The sequence below is a fragment of the Hyperolius riggenbachi genome, chromosome 6 (assembly GCF_040937935.1).
Source record: "Hyperolius riggenbachi isolate aHypRig1 chromosome 6, aHypRig1.pri, whole genome shotgun sequence".
Lineage (NCBI taxonomy): Eukaryota > Metazoa > Chordata > Amphibia > Anura > Hyperoliidae > Hyperolius > Hyperolius riggenbachi.
The window spans coordinates 93,428,083-93,444,777 of record NC_090651.1 but is presented as its reverse complement, the minus strand read 5'-3'; the positions used below and the strand labels follow the sequence as shown (position 1 = coordinate 93,444,777).

General features: G+C 43.7%; 1 protein-coding gene across 1 annotated transcript in view; it reads left to right on the top strand.

The window, feature by feature from the left end:
• Positions 1 to 16,695, top strand: part of LAMC2 (laminin subunit gamma 2) — a 91,865-nt gene that overhangs the window by 64,042 nt on the left and 11,128 nt on the right. Inside the window, exons 17-21 of the mRNA XM_068239672.1 lie at positions 757 to 901; positions 3,676 to 3,825; positions 6,410 to 6,524; positions 10,380 to 10,579; positions 11,878 to 12,036. Of these exons, the coding sequence (XP_068095773.1) occupies positions 757 to 901; positions 3,676 to 3,825; positions 6,410 to 6,524; positions 10,380 to 10,579; positions 11,878 to 12,036 (769 nt within the window). The remainder of the gene's footprint in view (positions 1 to 756; positions 902 to 3,675; positions 3,826 to 6,409; positions 6,525 to 10,379; positions 10,580 to 11,877; positions 12,037 to 16,695) is intronic.

Here is a 16,695-nt window from a genome sequence, read left to right as displayed (position 1 = left end):
AGTCCCTTTAACCATTATACCATCCAGCCACCGCTGACAGGATGGCAAGGGCTGGTTTATGTGCTAATGGGGCCCCTTTGACTCTGAATGGGGCCCCAAGCGACTGCTTTTGTTGCCTGGTCGGTAATCCGGCCCTGCCAGTATGCACCCAAGTGACCCAGTAAAATGGGAAAAGAACTGTGGGACATGACCTAAAAATGTACCTACCTCTTCCCTACATAAACCCTGTGTCGCAAACTCACATGAATTTGAATAAGGTTGCCTGTGATTACTGCTTCGGTACAGCAGCCAAGAGCTATCCCAAATAGACTTTCTTCCAGTGTAGCCTGCATTTCAGGTTCTCCTGGACACTTCAAGTAATCCAGAAAGACTCAATAGTACAATACACTCATGGCTCAATATCTGGAAAGGCCACAAAGGCCCAGGCCATGGGGGGTGGCAGCACAAGGGGGCACCTGAAAATGAAAGAGGGGTTGCTACATATGAAAGAGGAGACTGAAAATGGGAGCAACACATGAAAAGGGGAACTGATGCCCAAGGGAGCTTTAAATAAAAGAGAGAGGCTACAGTACATTGCTGAAACGCATGGAAGAGGGGGCTGCACATGGAATGGGAGGGGCGCTGCTGCACATGAAAGCGAAGTCATAACTTGGCCTAGAGGCACAAAAAGTATAAATCCATCCTTGCCTACACTACAGTCACCCCAGTAATTTGGGTGGAATTACCCTTCACTATCATTATGCTTTGTTTTCACAGCCTGTATGATGTCCGTGCGCAGGTGGGAACGCTGGAGGCTGAAGCCATTCAAGTTGCTGCCGCTGCAGAGAAGGCCCACCTTGAAAGTGTACAGGGTGCTCGGGCCCTAAAACAGGAATCTCTCACCATTCCTACAGAGTTCCAGGTAAATAATACACACTCTGCTGATAGATCCCCCTGCCAGAAACGCAGCCTGTGCACGAGGCTGGAAATATAATATAGCTCCTCTTGTTGTGTGCTGCTGACGTAAGGCTTACTGCAGTTCCTGGAAATCTGAAGGACATCAGAGAACGGTCTCCCTGACTTCCAGAAACACAGCTCGGGAAACACATAACCGAGGCATTCGAAGAATATAAAATACATCAACATCCATTATTTACCATTTTCACAAACGTGTATGCATTGAAAGAGTTTATACACCTGTCAGAAATAGATATTCAAATCTATCTGTAATGTAGCTCAAGCAGATAGATCTGCTTTGTAAGCACTCATCATCTGAAGACCTTATTGGCAGGGGTCTCATTATTTCACGCAGAAAGGTAACCTTTCAGCTCTCAGATTACTAAACTATTAGATTATATTTTTAGATCTATGATGGAGATGAGATTTGTGGTGTACTTGTATTAAAACTAATGTACTGTGCATACATAAAATAGCCAATATAAGTATTTACTATCTCCACTGTTGTTGACTTCTGGAGCCCAGTAATATTATTAGCAACAAGGTCACTTCCTGTGGTTTTTTGGCTAGCCACGCCCCTTCCTTTTCCCCATAATGCAGCCTGTGCCTTATATTTTTTTAAATTGTGTTTTTTATAAGATGTTGAGAAAACATATAAAGGAGTTTTATCATTGTTAACTAACCACCACATTAAAACTGTTGTGAAAAGAAAAGTCAATGATGTGTATACATCTGTTCACACCGAGGGCCATGTAACACTAGGCATGATGCAGGAGATGCAAGTAATTCTGTGTTGCAAATTTTATGCAAATTTATGAAGCATTAAGGTGTACCAATCAAATGCAGCAGAAGTCCATGGCTCCCATCTGTCCCGCTTTTGGAGGGATAGTCTCTCTTTGGTAACCATATCCCCTGTCTCTCTACGTTGTCCATGTGTTCCTCTTTCAGAAATCATGTACTGATCTATGAAAACATAAATATTTTTCTACAGCAAAATGTGTTTAATTGACACAACTTTATTTCCTGCCAGTGATGCTCAGGTACCCCCCAATCACGGATGCAACTGAGTTCGGCCGTGGCTGAATCAAAATCCGGATAAGTCATGATTTTGATCCGGATTTTCTTTAACGTTTATTGCAAAGCCCCCATACATGCTACAATCCCCAAAATTGCATGGATTATAAAGGTGATCAGTGGTTACAACTTAAAAAAAATTCAAAAAGACTATAGTTTTTGAGAAAATCGAATTTAAAGTTTCCAATGAAAAAGTATTGGTGATTAAATCCCGCCAAAACCCGCCCACTTTAGCGGTTAATAGCAAAGCCCCCTTACATGCTATAAACGACATAAACCATAAACAATTTGCAGGATACGTTAAGTAGAACAGTGGGAACAAGGGAATTTTTTTTTCCAAAAATAAAATAGTATAGGTTTAAATGCAGTAATAACAGTTAATGTATTCACCGCATTTACATGTATACTTTTTTCCTTTGAAATTTCCTTTGAACCTTTAAAAAATTTTCTCAAAAAGTATAAGGTCTTTTTGAAAAAAGTTTTTTTTCCCCCTGTTTCCACTGTTCTACTTAACATATCCTGCAAATGTGGTGTTTATAGCATGTAAGGGGGCTTGTTATTGACCTTTAAAGTTGGCTGGTTTAATCACGGATATTTTTACATTCCGAATACTAGTAACCACGGCCAAATCCGTGATTGAATTCCGTGATCAATTCTCGATCACGGAATCGGATCACAGTAGTGAAAAAAAATGCTCGTGAATCATGGCTATTCCGTGATCACGAGGTCCTGATGAGCAACACTATTTCCTACCTTTAATTTGATATTTTACTTATTGTTAAATTTTAATATGAAAGACAACTAATGATAATAGCGAGGACCAATGTGGTCTGAATGATAAAACTAAATGATAAAAATGCCAGGGCAGTTTTCTTTGATGTTCTGATGCTGAGAAACTGTTAAAGGATACCACAACTGACATGTGGCATAATGAGATAGACATGTGTATGTACAGTGCCTAGCACACAAATAACTATGCTGTGTTCCTTTTTTTCTTTCTCTGCCTGAAAGAGGTAAATATCAGGTATGTAAGTGGCTGACTCAGTCCTGACTCAGACAGGAAGTGACTACAGTGTGACCCTCACTGATAAGAATTTCCCCCTTTTTTATCTCTTTCTTGCTCTCAGAAGCCATTTTCTTCTAGGAAAGTGTTTTATAGTTGGAATTTCTTATCGGTGAAGGTCACACTCTAGTCACTTCCTGTCTGAGTCAGGACTGAGTCAGCCACTTACATACCTGATATTTATCTCTTTCAGGCAGAGAAAGAAAAAAAGGAACACAGCATAGTTATTTGTGTGCTAGGCACTGTACATACCCATGTCTATCTCATTATGCCACATGTCAGTTGTGGTATCCTTTAAGGAAACATCAAGCCTTTTCAGTGCTGCTGAGTAGATTTTTAGTCTGGAGGTTCACTTTAACCAGTACATATCCAGCCACTCATTAAGCAGGAGACATTTTCCTTTTCTTTTAAAGTGACAGTTTTCTGACATGGGTCACATTATCGTGAAGTTATCTGTGCTTGGGAAACTATCGCCCTCAACTCTGCCGCTCTGACTTTAAATGTACTCAGATCTATTACGATCTTCGGGCACTTGATCATACAAAAGAGCCTTCTCGCGGGGAAAGTCACGGTTGTCATTGATGCATCTTTATAATTATCAGGAGGAAATGGACCGCCTGAAAAAAGAATTGTCGAGATTGAGAAGTTCAGGAGATGCAGATTTATCTCAGAGTAGGAATTTACTTAAGAAGGTCGGCGTCACGGAGGAAGGTGCTGAGCAGCTGTTCCATGAAGGCCAGAAGTACCGGCAGGTAAGAGGATGTGATGTATGACATTAATTACTTACCTGATCACCGAGTCCTGTGCATCCTGCATAGCTCCACTTCACAGTGCTTAGGCAGACAATTGTGACATTTATTGAAGGTAAATGAAAGCCTTAGTTAAAGGACATTCAAGGTGAAAATAAACTGAGGAGATCTACAATTATATATTTCCTCCTTCTCCTAAAAATGACTTTTTTAGATATCCTGCAGTTTTATTTTATATGTAAATTAAGTTTTCAAGTTTTTACTGTTTCATTGTCTCTTCTCAACGACACATTAATTGACGTAATTGAAGCTAAAATCTATGAACTATTGATTGTTTTATCTCTTACCTGCACTCAGAAGTAATTTACTGCCAGGAAAGTGTTTTATGGTTGTAATTCCTTATCAGTGAGAGTTAAGCTGTAGTCCGACCCAGTCCCAACACAGACAAAAACTGTCACTTGCATATCTTATGTGTAACACTTTCAGGCAGAGAAAGAAAAAAAGGAGCACAGCATAGTCATTTATGTGCTTGGCACTATACAAACATATGTCTATCTCTACATGTCACATCGGTTGTCCTTTAAGGCTTCTGTATTTGAATGCATATTGGGGTTAATTCAGGTAACTGGTAAATCTGCCAGCCAGGCACAGGTAGCACATAGCAACTGTATCTGTACGTATGCTACTTATGGAGCAAATTTTGTGCAAATAGTTAACTCACATTAACTTGGTAACATGCTCATTTGTAGTATACTGTCCATTATGCCACTTGTGCTGCTACATTGCTCTGATTCATGCACCATTTTTGCTGCAGTTACTCAAATCAACCCAGTTGTGTGGGATATGTAATTATTTGCAACGATCACAGATTTGTGCATTGCACCATTTTTGTTTCTATGTTACCTGGCTGGCTTGGTTTGCAATGTTGACTTCCTGTGTGAATGTCATATGCTGAACTAAAGAGCAGTCTAGGAACAGTCCAGGCTCCTCCCCCTAACACATCCATCATCACTCATCAGAGGTAGTCAGGAAGGAGCTGGTAGAGGGCACCAGTCAGTCTTTCACTCTGAGGACAGAACTGACCCTGCCCACTTCTTATGTGCTTCACAGGAGGGAGCAGAGGGAGGAGGTGGGTGAGAGATTATAGGGATGGCTCAGTACAGAGGAAGAAACTCCCACTCTGTTGAGAGCTCTATAGTTTCCGGACCGATCTCCGGGTCACATGACTGACTTTTCCAAAGGGAATTTCTCTGTAATAATTGCATCAAATATGAAAATAATGTAAGCATACTTCACTATTCACATTTACAAACAGTGAAAATCTGAAAATTGGTGAACTAGGGCTTTAAGACTTTTCTGCCACTTCTGGAGTTACCTGTTTAAAATAAACCTTTACGTAATACACATGCTAAATATATGTTACAGCATTTGCATCTTGCAGTGACAGATGTGTCCACTCTTACTACTTGCCCAAAGCTGGTCTCGGCTTCATGGTTGTTTTGCATGCATGGGAACTTCCATCTTGGTGGCGATGTCAGCACTATGCACAGCACAGAGAAAATTCACAGGAAGTAGCTGAAAAGGCTAATTAGCTATTTAATTATGCACAATACCCCGATCAGTGTTAGTTTGACATTCTATACATTTAGTATGATGTCTTATGGACCAGGGAATGTTTTTTTAAGTTTGCACAGATCTCATGGGAGACCTGTCACTTTGGCATATTACTGAATTGTCAATAGAGAATAAAAACATTTTAATCACATCAGTTTTTTTCCAATGCTTGTGACCATTTTTTTTTACTGAATACAATCAATATAATGTCTGCAAACTGGGGTCACAGTTTAATAAAGCCCCTTTCCAGCCAAGCATTTTATTAATAAGATGGCCCCCTCCCCATCCCACTAAGCTAGCAATTAGAGTTAAATATTCAAATCAATTCCCTAAATACATCTGTTCCAATGTAAGCAGCGGTGATCACATGACCACTACCGAACGCCATCATTTTAAAATCCGCTGCTGCCTATGTCACACTGTCTCTTAGGAGGGGCAGAAAGGGGCATGGCCAAACCATTACTCAAGCCCCCTCCTGATGGAGAAAATGGAGGGGGCTTCCAACCATTGAGGTGGCATAGCACTGGCTGCAAGTTGTTGAGGAGTCTGCCAAACAGTGCATGTTACTTTAAACACGCTGAAGTGTAAGTACCGTAATCGGACTATAAGACACAGTTTTTACCCCCAAAAGTGGGGGAAAGGTCAGTGTGTCTTATAGTCCGAATAATACATTTTCAGACCTGTGCCAAGTCTCCGTTCCCTAGTGTCTGTCCCCCTGTGTCCTCTATCCCCCTGTGTCCCTCCACCTGTGTCCTACTTCCCCCTATGTCCTCCTTCCCCTTGTGTCCCTCTGTCCGTGTCATCCCGTGTCCAGTTTTCCCGTGTCCTCTAATGTCCTATGTTCCCAATGCACATATTTACATTGAAGCCACGCTGCTCTGCCTCTGATGTAAGGAAGGCTTTCAGTAGCAAACTACCAATCGGGAGAGGGCGCTGGTGCCTTGTGACTAGACTGTAAATCTATGTTTTGCAGTTGGGCGATCAGCTGATGTCTCGGGCAAATGCTGCAAAGATTAAAGCCGACCAGGCCATACTGTCGGGGAATGGCACTTATTATGAGATTGAGGAGATGCTCGGCAGTCTGAGGGGTGAGTATCTGTCACTTGAATGAAATTGTTAGTAAACATATAGGTCCCTCCCTCCAGATAAGTCAGACTGTGATTCTGTGACTGTGATTATTATTCTTATAGTGGTGTACTGTAATCCTGCCCGCTACTTCCACAAAGGTTCAGGTGCATCCCATATCCACAGGTTAAAACTCAAAATGTATTTCAAACTCCTTAAACCTTCAAAGTCCACTGATCCTGCAGCACTAAATGACAGTGTAATGCCTGGAACCCACTAGCAGCACTTTTCTAAGCACCAATGATTTGATAAGCACTTGCTAATGTAATGCTATATGTGTGACACCACTTGAGGGATGTGATTTTTTTAAAAATCCCCCATAGCCGGACATTAGCAAAAGCTTTACAAATCGCAAGCGCTTAGCAAAACGCTGTTAGTGTGTCCCAGGCCTTAGACACCACTCAAACTTTAAAGGACACTTAAAGTAAGGATATGGAGGCTGCCATATTTATTTCCTTTTCAACAATACCAGTTGCCTGGCAGCCCTGCTGATCTTTCATGCATCAGTAGTGTCTGAATCACACACCTGAAACAAGCATGCGGCTAATCCAGTCAAATTTCACATTTAAGCACCTGATCTGCATGCTTGTTGAGGGGCTGTGGCTACAAGTATTCAGGGTAGAGGATCAGCAGGACAGCCAGGCAATTTGCATTGTTTAACAGGAAATACATTATGGCAGCCTCCTTATCCCTCTTATTTTAGTCCTTTAATCACCCATGGCTATAAGTGATAGCAGCTTTATGTTGATTACCAGAAGCGAATTTACCTGGCTCACAGGAGCCTGTAGGCACCAATGCCCTGGCACCTTAGATTTCGCCCTCCATGACCTGAACCTACTAACCCCCCACTAAACTGCATCCCATGTGTGCTGGCTGTCCCAGCTGTCACTTCTCCCTTGCTTTTCTTGCCCGTCATAGGTAGCTACAGACGCCCCTTAGTATTAGATAGCCAGAGAAACCGCAGTATTACGTAGCCACAAGTACCCTCAATATTAATTAGCTACAGGAACCTCAGTATTAAGTATCTAGAGGTGCCCCTGACTGATAATGAAACGACTAAAGGGGGATCTCGTCAGTGGAATGCCGAGAGCCAGGAGAGTAACCTCTCATTCATACTCTCATCAGGACTGTGCATAGGTAAGGCAGGAGGGAGGCACTCAGGGAGGGGAGTGATCCGCCTTTCAATCATCAGGCGCCTGTAGGCATTTACCTACAGTGGCTTATAGTAAATCCGGCCCTGGTTGATTTAGAAATGTCTGTCTCTTCGTTCCTTATTTAGAAATATGTCATGATGAGACAGAAATATGAAATTATGTATATTTCAATGTATGCATATCATGGCATTAATTTATATTCTGCAGGATCAGAATAAAGTGTCAGCACACTACTGCTTTGGAATGTGATATAATATCTACTGATAGGTCCACTTTGACAGCGAAGAGCTGTTATAGTGAGTCAATGTTGTGATAGGCCCAGTGCACACCGAGCGGGTTTTGGAGCGATCCGCCGGCCGTATCCGCCTGGAAAAATGCTTGGCTAATGTATTGCAATGGGATGGTGCACACCGGCGGTTCGAGGTTTTTGCCAAGCCGCAAACGCGCCTCCTGCTGCGCGTTTGCGGTTTGCTAAAAAACCTCAAACCGCCGGTGTGCACCACACATTGAAATACAATAGCCAAGCGTTTTCACCGGCTGATGCGGCTGGTGGATCACATACAAAATCCGCTTGGTGTGCACCCGACCAAATATCTGCTCTCTGCTCCCAAAACCGCTAGCGTTTTGACGATCTGCTAGCGGTTTTGGTGTGCACTGGGCCATAAAGATGCTTCTCACTGATAGTCTGTACTAGGGGTGCACAACAACATTCTTCTGACTTGCTGGTTAGCATCACCCAGGAGGAAAATGGGGCTAACAAATCACTGAACAGTTAACATAGGCGATAGCTAAATGGATAAGCTAGTTAAACCTATTAATGGCCACTTGACTTATTAAAACGTCCTGCTTGACGCTGTTAACGGTAAGAGGACTTTTAATAAGTCACCCGCTCGCGCCGCCGCTCCGCACATGTGCGTGCCGCTCCCGCCGCTATTTACCGTTGGGTCACCGCGATCTGGGATTGGGGAAGAGGGCCGAGCGGTCCCCTACCCAATCACAATGCGTGGAATGAATGGACGTGACCGCGAACAGCAACCACGTCCATTCATAAAACAGGAAAAAGTTACAGCATAGTTAAAAGTAAAAAAAAAAAGTGATCACTTCCTATTACGGGAGAAAAAAGTAAAATTACACACACAATACAAATTACAGGCACATACATACACACACACACATATCACAATATTAATAAAATTAATAGCTTACACCCCCAGCGCCCCCCCCCCCTAAAAAAAACACTTGCAAAAAAAAAAATCAGTTTAAAAAAATTACATAAATAGATGCCTTAGGGACCCAGCTTTTTTAATCTATATTGTATGAGGGAAAATTACTTTCACTTTATTACAAGGGGCTGGTAATTATAGACCGGACAAAAAAAAAAACAGAAAAATAACACCTATATTTCAAAATAATATATTGTCGCCATACATTGTGATAGGGACATAAATTAAAAGGTTTAATATTCGGGACAATTGGGCAAATAAAATGTGTTGGTTTTATCCACAGGAGAATGTTTAATTTTAAAACTATAATGGCCAGAAACTGAGAAATAATTAATTTTTTCCATTATTTTCTTATTTTTCCCATTAAAACACATTTAGAATAAAAGAAATCTTAGCAAAATGTACTACCCACAGAAAGCCTAATTGATGGCGAAAAAAACAAGATATAGATCATTTTGTTGTGATAAGTAGTAATAAAGTTATTAGGAAATAAAAGGGAGGAGCACTGACAGGTGAAAATTGCTCTGGTCCGTTAGGCTAAAAACCATTTGGGGGTGAACTGGTAAAACTTTGATTTGATCATCCCAATTTCTGTCGGTCAACTGAGGCTAATTCGCTTTTTTCTGAAAATCTTTGACCCTAAAGGGGAGATGTCAAGGCCCTTCTTCCTCCTGTGCTTAAAAGACCACTCCAGCGAAAAAAGTAAGCAGTTAAAATCTCACAGAACCGACAGGTTTTGGACTAGTCCATTTCCTCATGGGTATTCTCAGGGTTTTGTTTTCAAAAGCATTTCCTGAACAGCAGTTTAAAGCGGAACTGTAGATGGAAAATAAACACATTGTTTCACTTACCTGGGGCTTCCCCATGCCCCCAGCAGCCGTCCTGTCCCGCGCCGCTTCTTGACGAGCCTTCGTTCTCCCGCCGCCAGCTACTTTCGGTTTCGCAGCCGGGCCACTGCGCCTGCACGGCTCTGGCCACGCTTATCCTTTCTTCGCGTTCCCCACTATTGCAGAGGGGACCACAAAGAAAGGATACGCTTGGCAGGGCTGCGCTGGCCTTGAGGTATGAGACGGAGCGGCGGCGGGAGAACGGAGGCTCGGGCAGGACCGGTGCAGGACAGGACAGCTGCTGGAGGCTTGGGGAAGCCCTAGGTAAGTGAAACAATGTGTTTATTTTCTATCTACAGTTCCGCTTTAAATGCCAAAATAGTAAGATACCAGCCAACCTCCCTTCTCCCTTGCACACTATTTCGGCAGTTAGACTTTGCAACTGCTGTTCAGGAAATTGTTTTGAAAACAAAGAGAATCCCCATGAGGAGATGGACTGGTCCAAAACCTGTTGGTTTATTCAGAATTTAACTTCTTACTTTTTTTCGCCATAGTGGTCTTTTGAAGGAGTTTTGCTACAACTGATATTGTAACTGCATTTTTGTGATTCTTAGGATTTGGAACCCAGGTGGGGGACAGACGCAGGGAAGCAGATGAGGCAATGAGGCTTATTCCTGAGATCCGGCGACGTGTCCTCACAGCCACAGGGACCACAGAGAGCGCGGACTCAGCTCTGATGGGTGCAGACAAGGATGCTGACGTGGCTGCAGAGAATGGCAGAGAAGCTCAGGGTATCGCAGCTTCAGTACAACAGGTAGGTCTGCAGTTTTCAGGTGATTGGACTGTATGAAAAAATCAGAGCATCACTCTTCAAAGCTTTGCCTTTTGAAAGTTTTTTCAAAAATGATCCATCAAATGTTCCCCCAACCCAACAATGTAGTGTAATTATTCATCACATTTTTTTATGACTATTTTTTGCGGACTCCAGAAATGTTTGTGCGAGAGGAATCCATTTCTCACACCTCCTGTTGAAGCAAGGGATGTCTCCTTCTGCTGCATTATCTATATTGTAAAAAAACAAGAATCCAAAAAGATGTTTCAGTATTTTGTAATGACCTCAGCAAGTGTGTTTGTGTAGCAGGGCAGTTTCTAGGCTAAATTGCACCCAGGGCGGTGTTAAAATTGCACCCCTTTCTCCCCCACCCCTGTGGACTTGCGAACCCTTACTCTTTAGGGACAGTCACACAGCCACAGGTCACAAGTAGATCTGCCTATTTACTAGTGACCTGCTGCTCATCCAGGAGGAAGCAGGGACCAGGAGAGCCCGGAAAGCCGACTCCTCCACTGACTCCGTGCACTGACAGCCTGCAGTACTGCTACAGGACATCAGGTGTCACCACGTGGTGGTGATGTGATGATGACTTGACGTCAGATGCAGACAGCCCAGGAGGAGTCAAGCAAGGTGATCATGCTGGTAATCTTTTTCTTCCATTTTGCTGCACCACGTATCACCAGCTCCTTAGTGGTTATGTTCTTCTGCCTGCTTCTACTTGCCAGTCTGTGCCCAGGGTGGTCGCCCTGCCCGCACTGCCCAATAAATGGCCCTGGTGTGTAGCTAGGAGAGCATATGTTGGGATTCCACTGCTGAGGATACACACATCACTTCACTCTGAAATGTTGTCAATGTGTATCATAATTTTAACTGTAAATAACTACTGTGTTGTAAAGATGGTTGTTGTGATGTGCACGTTAAAGAGCTTGTCATCACATCTCTGAACAGCGGCCTCCAGAGGAAGCTGAAAGCATCACCATAGAAGTGCTGCATCAGACCATATACTGTAATAATAGAAAAGCTATCATTACCGATTACAGGCATTCCACTTAGCATTTATTTTTTTTTGCGTAGAACTTATTTACTGTTAATGTATTACACAAAATAAAGATATTCTTTGAAGAAAACTATTGTTTTTCACAGAAAGCTTTAAATTAGCTCCCTATCCAAAATGCAGAATCTACAGCAACATTGTGATCTGTAGGTACTTCTGTTTGTCATGTCACATGATCATCCAACTTTTAATATGTGGTTAACCCTTGATGTGCTGTTCTCTCCAGGACATGCTGCGAATGAGTCAGGATGCGAAAGATTCTCTTGATCTGGTCCTGACATTGGAGCGTGAGTGGGCGGCACTGCATAGTATGGCTGCTGGGATAGCTGGAGACTTGGAGGACAAAAAGAAGCAAGCAGACAGAGACAGACAGGCTGCAGACTTGGTAAGGAACGGGTGTCTTTATGTATATGGGAAACTCACTTGGGGTTATTTGACAGGAGCCCCATATTCAGGAATGGAGTTGTCTCTGGCGATTGCACTGCAGTCATTTCAGAACTTTAATAAACAGTGAGACACTATTGATCCCCACAGAGAACACAGTTGGCAGTGCACATCAGTTACTAAGTGTTCAGGGAATGCATCACAGATACAACATGCAGTGGCGTCTTAAAGTGTACCTGAGATGAGAAGCGTCTCAGGTACCATGCTTACCTGGGGCTTCCTTAAGCTCCCTCTAGCCATCTCCCCGGGTGGCTTCCATGACTTCCAATTAAGTCTGGCCGAGTCACACTTCGTCACGCATACCCGGCCAGGCGCACTCCTCCATCTCACTCCTGCAACTGGGAGTGTTCTGCACTTGTGTAGTACTACTGAGCAGACGCAGAACGCTCCAAGGGACGGGAGCACAACTGGGAAGTGGGCCTGGCCAGGACGCACATGGGAGATGAATCCAGGCTATCAGCCCGTACTGTGGGAGACAAGAGCCACTCAGGGAGATGGCGAGGGACGAGCAGCCTTAAGGGGGCTTAACCTCCTTGGCAGCAACCCCCGAGCTAGGGTCGGGGCGGAAAACCGCAGCTCAGAGCGGTAATCCTGACTTCTGCTCGGGGTAACCGCCAGAGGCTTTATGCAGAGCAATGCGCGCAGCGGGAGCATTTCTACATACCTCCCAGGGATCCCGACGCCAGGCACCATTCTTCTTTCTATCCTCCAGGGCTCTGCTTCCTCTTGGTGAGATAGGACAGCTGGCAATCTCACTTTAGAGTTGAAGCGCCACCCGGGCAATGGAGGCATAACTGCAGCATTGGAGCCTGGCAGCATGATTTTTTCCAGGTTTTAGGGTCTGAAAAAAATGGTACCACTTTTAGACCCTAAAATCCGTAAAGAATCATACCGCCAAGTGGGTTAAGGAAGTCCAAGATACGTATGGAACCTGAGACGCTTCTCGTGTCCGGTTCCCTTTAAGGCCGGTACCCATTATGTGATTTTTTTGAGTGACAGATTGTTTCTGTAAAGGACAAGGGGGAAAAAGGAGGAAGAGGGGGAGAGCGCATTCAATAGGCAATTTGAGAAGACTGGTTAGCCAACCGTGGAATAATCTCACCTGAGATTCTTGCCGATTAGCCCATATGGGTTGGTCGGCTGAAGAGCTTTTGTCCCACTCAGAACCAGGGACCAGGTCTTTCCAGCAATCTTCCTCCACAAGATGTACTGGCACATATACTCCTCCGTCTACTGAACTTCAGTCCTGGATCAGATGTATTTCCACTCCTCGCAAATGCTACCTACCGCTATAGGCGGTTGCATTTCTGCATAGGAGTGTCTGCACAGAGGTGTCTTGGATGTGCAGGAGGGACCAAGTTTGTGCCTAGGTGAGATTATTCCACGGTTGGCTAACCAGTCTTCTCACATTGTCTATTGAGTGCGCTCTCCCCCTCCCCCTCCTTTTTTCCCCTTGTCCTTTAGGGCCCTTTTCCACCTGCAATCGCTAGCGTTCACGCTGAACGCTAGCGATTGCTGAATCGCAAAACCGGCGATTTCCCCGACGTTTGCGGCCGCGATTTTGCTATGCTATGCACTGCATAGCAAAATCGCGGCAATTATCGCTCCGCCGCGCGTTCGCGTTCCCGACAAAAGCGAATCGCGGTAGTGGAAATGACCTACCGCGATTCCTATGTTAAAAAGCAAACCGTAGCGATTGTAAAATCGCTAGCGGTTTGCGGTTTTGCGATTCAGCCAGCGCAAACGCGCTGGTGGAAAAGGGCCCTTACAGATATCTTCACCACCCAGAGTGGCTTTTAAAGGAGCAGCACCGACTAACATACTTTGTCTATACTTTACATCGGTATTGCCAAGATCGCTCCCCCTGACGAGTACAGAGGTCAAACCCTTTCTTCCTCAACGATTGATTGTTTCGGCCATCACGTGACATGGGTACAGGTTCGCGATTATGCAAATGATGATTATCTACCACGATCACTTGACTTCCTTTTTGCGCCTGTCGCATGACGTCACTTTTACGTGCCTGAAGGGAGATGGATCGGGGAACACTCGTTCCTGAGTCGTCAGGTGAGTATTCAGCTTTAGTCATTAGATCTTATACGTAGTATACAGGGTCTAGGATGTACATTCAAAATACAGTGCAGCAAGTGTGTATGGTGTGCTGTAATGGATAATGGTTAGAGAATTCAGTGATGTCCCACCTTGGTGCCCATTAACAATACAAACCCACAATTGATCGTCTGATTTTATTGTAGTATTACTGAGACAGCGCTCCTCTTCTTATATTATGCCACCTGTAAATCAAACGAAAAACTACACATCGTGTATTACTGATAAAAAGGACATCATCTTAAAACACCCATAAAGTGCAAAAAGTGCTCGGTCAGTGCTCCACTGCAAGTGTCAATATTCCACGAGATCCCCTTAAGAAATGCGCGCTCACCAAATGCAGGCCACCTCAAATCCAGGTGGGTCTAAAGCTTAGGTTTAACGGCCAACAACTCAGCAGTAGATAGGATCCAAAGGTTTTATTCCATTACCTCATAAAAAACAATAAAACAAACATAGCATAAAATCTTTTGACATAAAATCAATTGCCCTGCGCTCAATGCGCACTCACGTCATCCAAGAATGTCAAGCGCCTATCGGGTCCAATACCCAGCGGTGTTTTTCCTATTGCAGCTGCCGGCGTCCCGTTTCCGCTACAATTCCTCCGCTGCAAGTTGAACCTTCCTCCGAGCGGTGTATTCCTTACTCTCTGTGACGTCAGACGCTCCTGGCTCCGCCTTACGCGTTTCGTCCCTGCGGACTCATCAGAGGCTGACGTCACAGGAGCGGCCGACGTCCTAAATACCTGTACTTCCGGATTGAAATTGAAACGCATCCCGTCGCGGCCATGATTACGCTTGAGCCGCATCACATGGCCCCTTACGTTAATGCGACCTCGGGGTCGCATTACACTGACGCTTTCATGCATTCACTAGGCTAGATCATACTGCCATCTAGTGGAATAAATTTAGAATACACCCCAAAACCAGTTTCAAGTTTCATACATTTACAATAAAGTTCATCCATCATAAATCAATTCAAAATACAGTCCTATTTTCCTTCACCCTTTCCATAGCTCATATATATAAATACTTGAGAGCATCAGTGTTATTTCACACCACCACTGGTTATTGTTCCACCTCCCTTAGTATTCATAATTTACAGGGACAAGGTAGCTTCCAGTTCCAGGTCCCAACATTTTTCATATCATACAGTGTATTAATAAACCTTTGTGTGTCCCATTGAGGCCCCCATTTACATTCTATCTACCCAATAATGGGCAACAATATGGGGGGAGAATCCTGTGAACCCCTTGTTCCATATCCTGTTCCCCCCCAGGGTCCTAGCCCCTTATTTCTATGTGTCCCCTGTAACTTTATGAAGGGTCAATCCCAAAGTGTACATTATTCGGTCCCAAGATTCTCAACACATCCACACATATATAAAGTGTACACCTCCTCTTCCCCAGAATCCCACCTTCTTACCCTTAGGACTTTTTACTGACCCCACCTAGGAGGACCCCCTGTTTTCATTCGCCTCCATGGGGACAATAAGCCTAAAGATCATTTGTAATGAAGCAATTAAGATCAAATTCCACATTGAGTCCCCTTGGGGTCAACGTTTTAAGGTTAAAGATCCACCTCCCCTCCGCTTGAGAAATATCCCTCACCCTACAAGACCCTCTCCACTTTTTTATATGAGCTTCTACCCCCATAAAGGTCATCTTACTGGGGTCGCTATTGTGTTTCAATCGGAAGTGGTTGGATACATTATGTGTAGCCAAGCCCTTTGTAATGTTGGCCACATGCTCCCTAATCCTCTCATGCAGCTTCCGAGTAGTTCGACCAATATATTCCAGGTTACAAGGGCATTTTAACAAATATATTACCCCTTTAGTATTGCATGTAATGCATTGTCTTATTGTAATTAGCTGTCCAGTGTTGTTCGCTGTGAATTGACTTCCCCTTTGGGGGCTTGCTTCTCTGCAGCCCCTACATCCTCGGCAGGGGAAGAATCCTGTTTGCCCCAGCATGTCTGCTGCATTTGCCAGAGGTGGTTCTATACAGCTTGACACCAATTTAGATTTAAGATTGAGGGCTTTCTTATATATAAATCCAGGCCTACGTGGTATTACATTTTTTAAAGTGCCATCAAGTTGTAGGATATTCCAATGTCTTTTAATGATTTTCTCCACATCCTCATATTGGTTGTTATAATCCAATATAATATCATAGTCCCTATTTTTCAGCGGTGCAGTAGCTTTCTTTGTCTCCAATAGTTGGACTCTTTCCATCGCTGCCACCTTATTAGCCTGTGCTTTCATCAAGCTTTCTTTATACCCTTTTTCTACAAATCTTTTAACCAATACCTCACTTTGTTCTGCAAAATCCTCCATCCTGGAGCAATTCCTCCTAATCCGCATTAATTGTCCTTTGGGTATATTCTCTAGCCATTTCTTATGGTGGCAACTGCCAAGTGGAATGTATCCGTTTTTATCCGTGGGTTTAAAATAAGTTTTAGTATTTAAGATGTTACCCTCCTTTTTAATTAC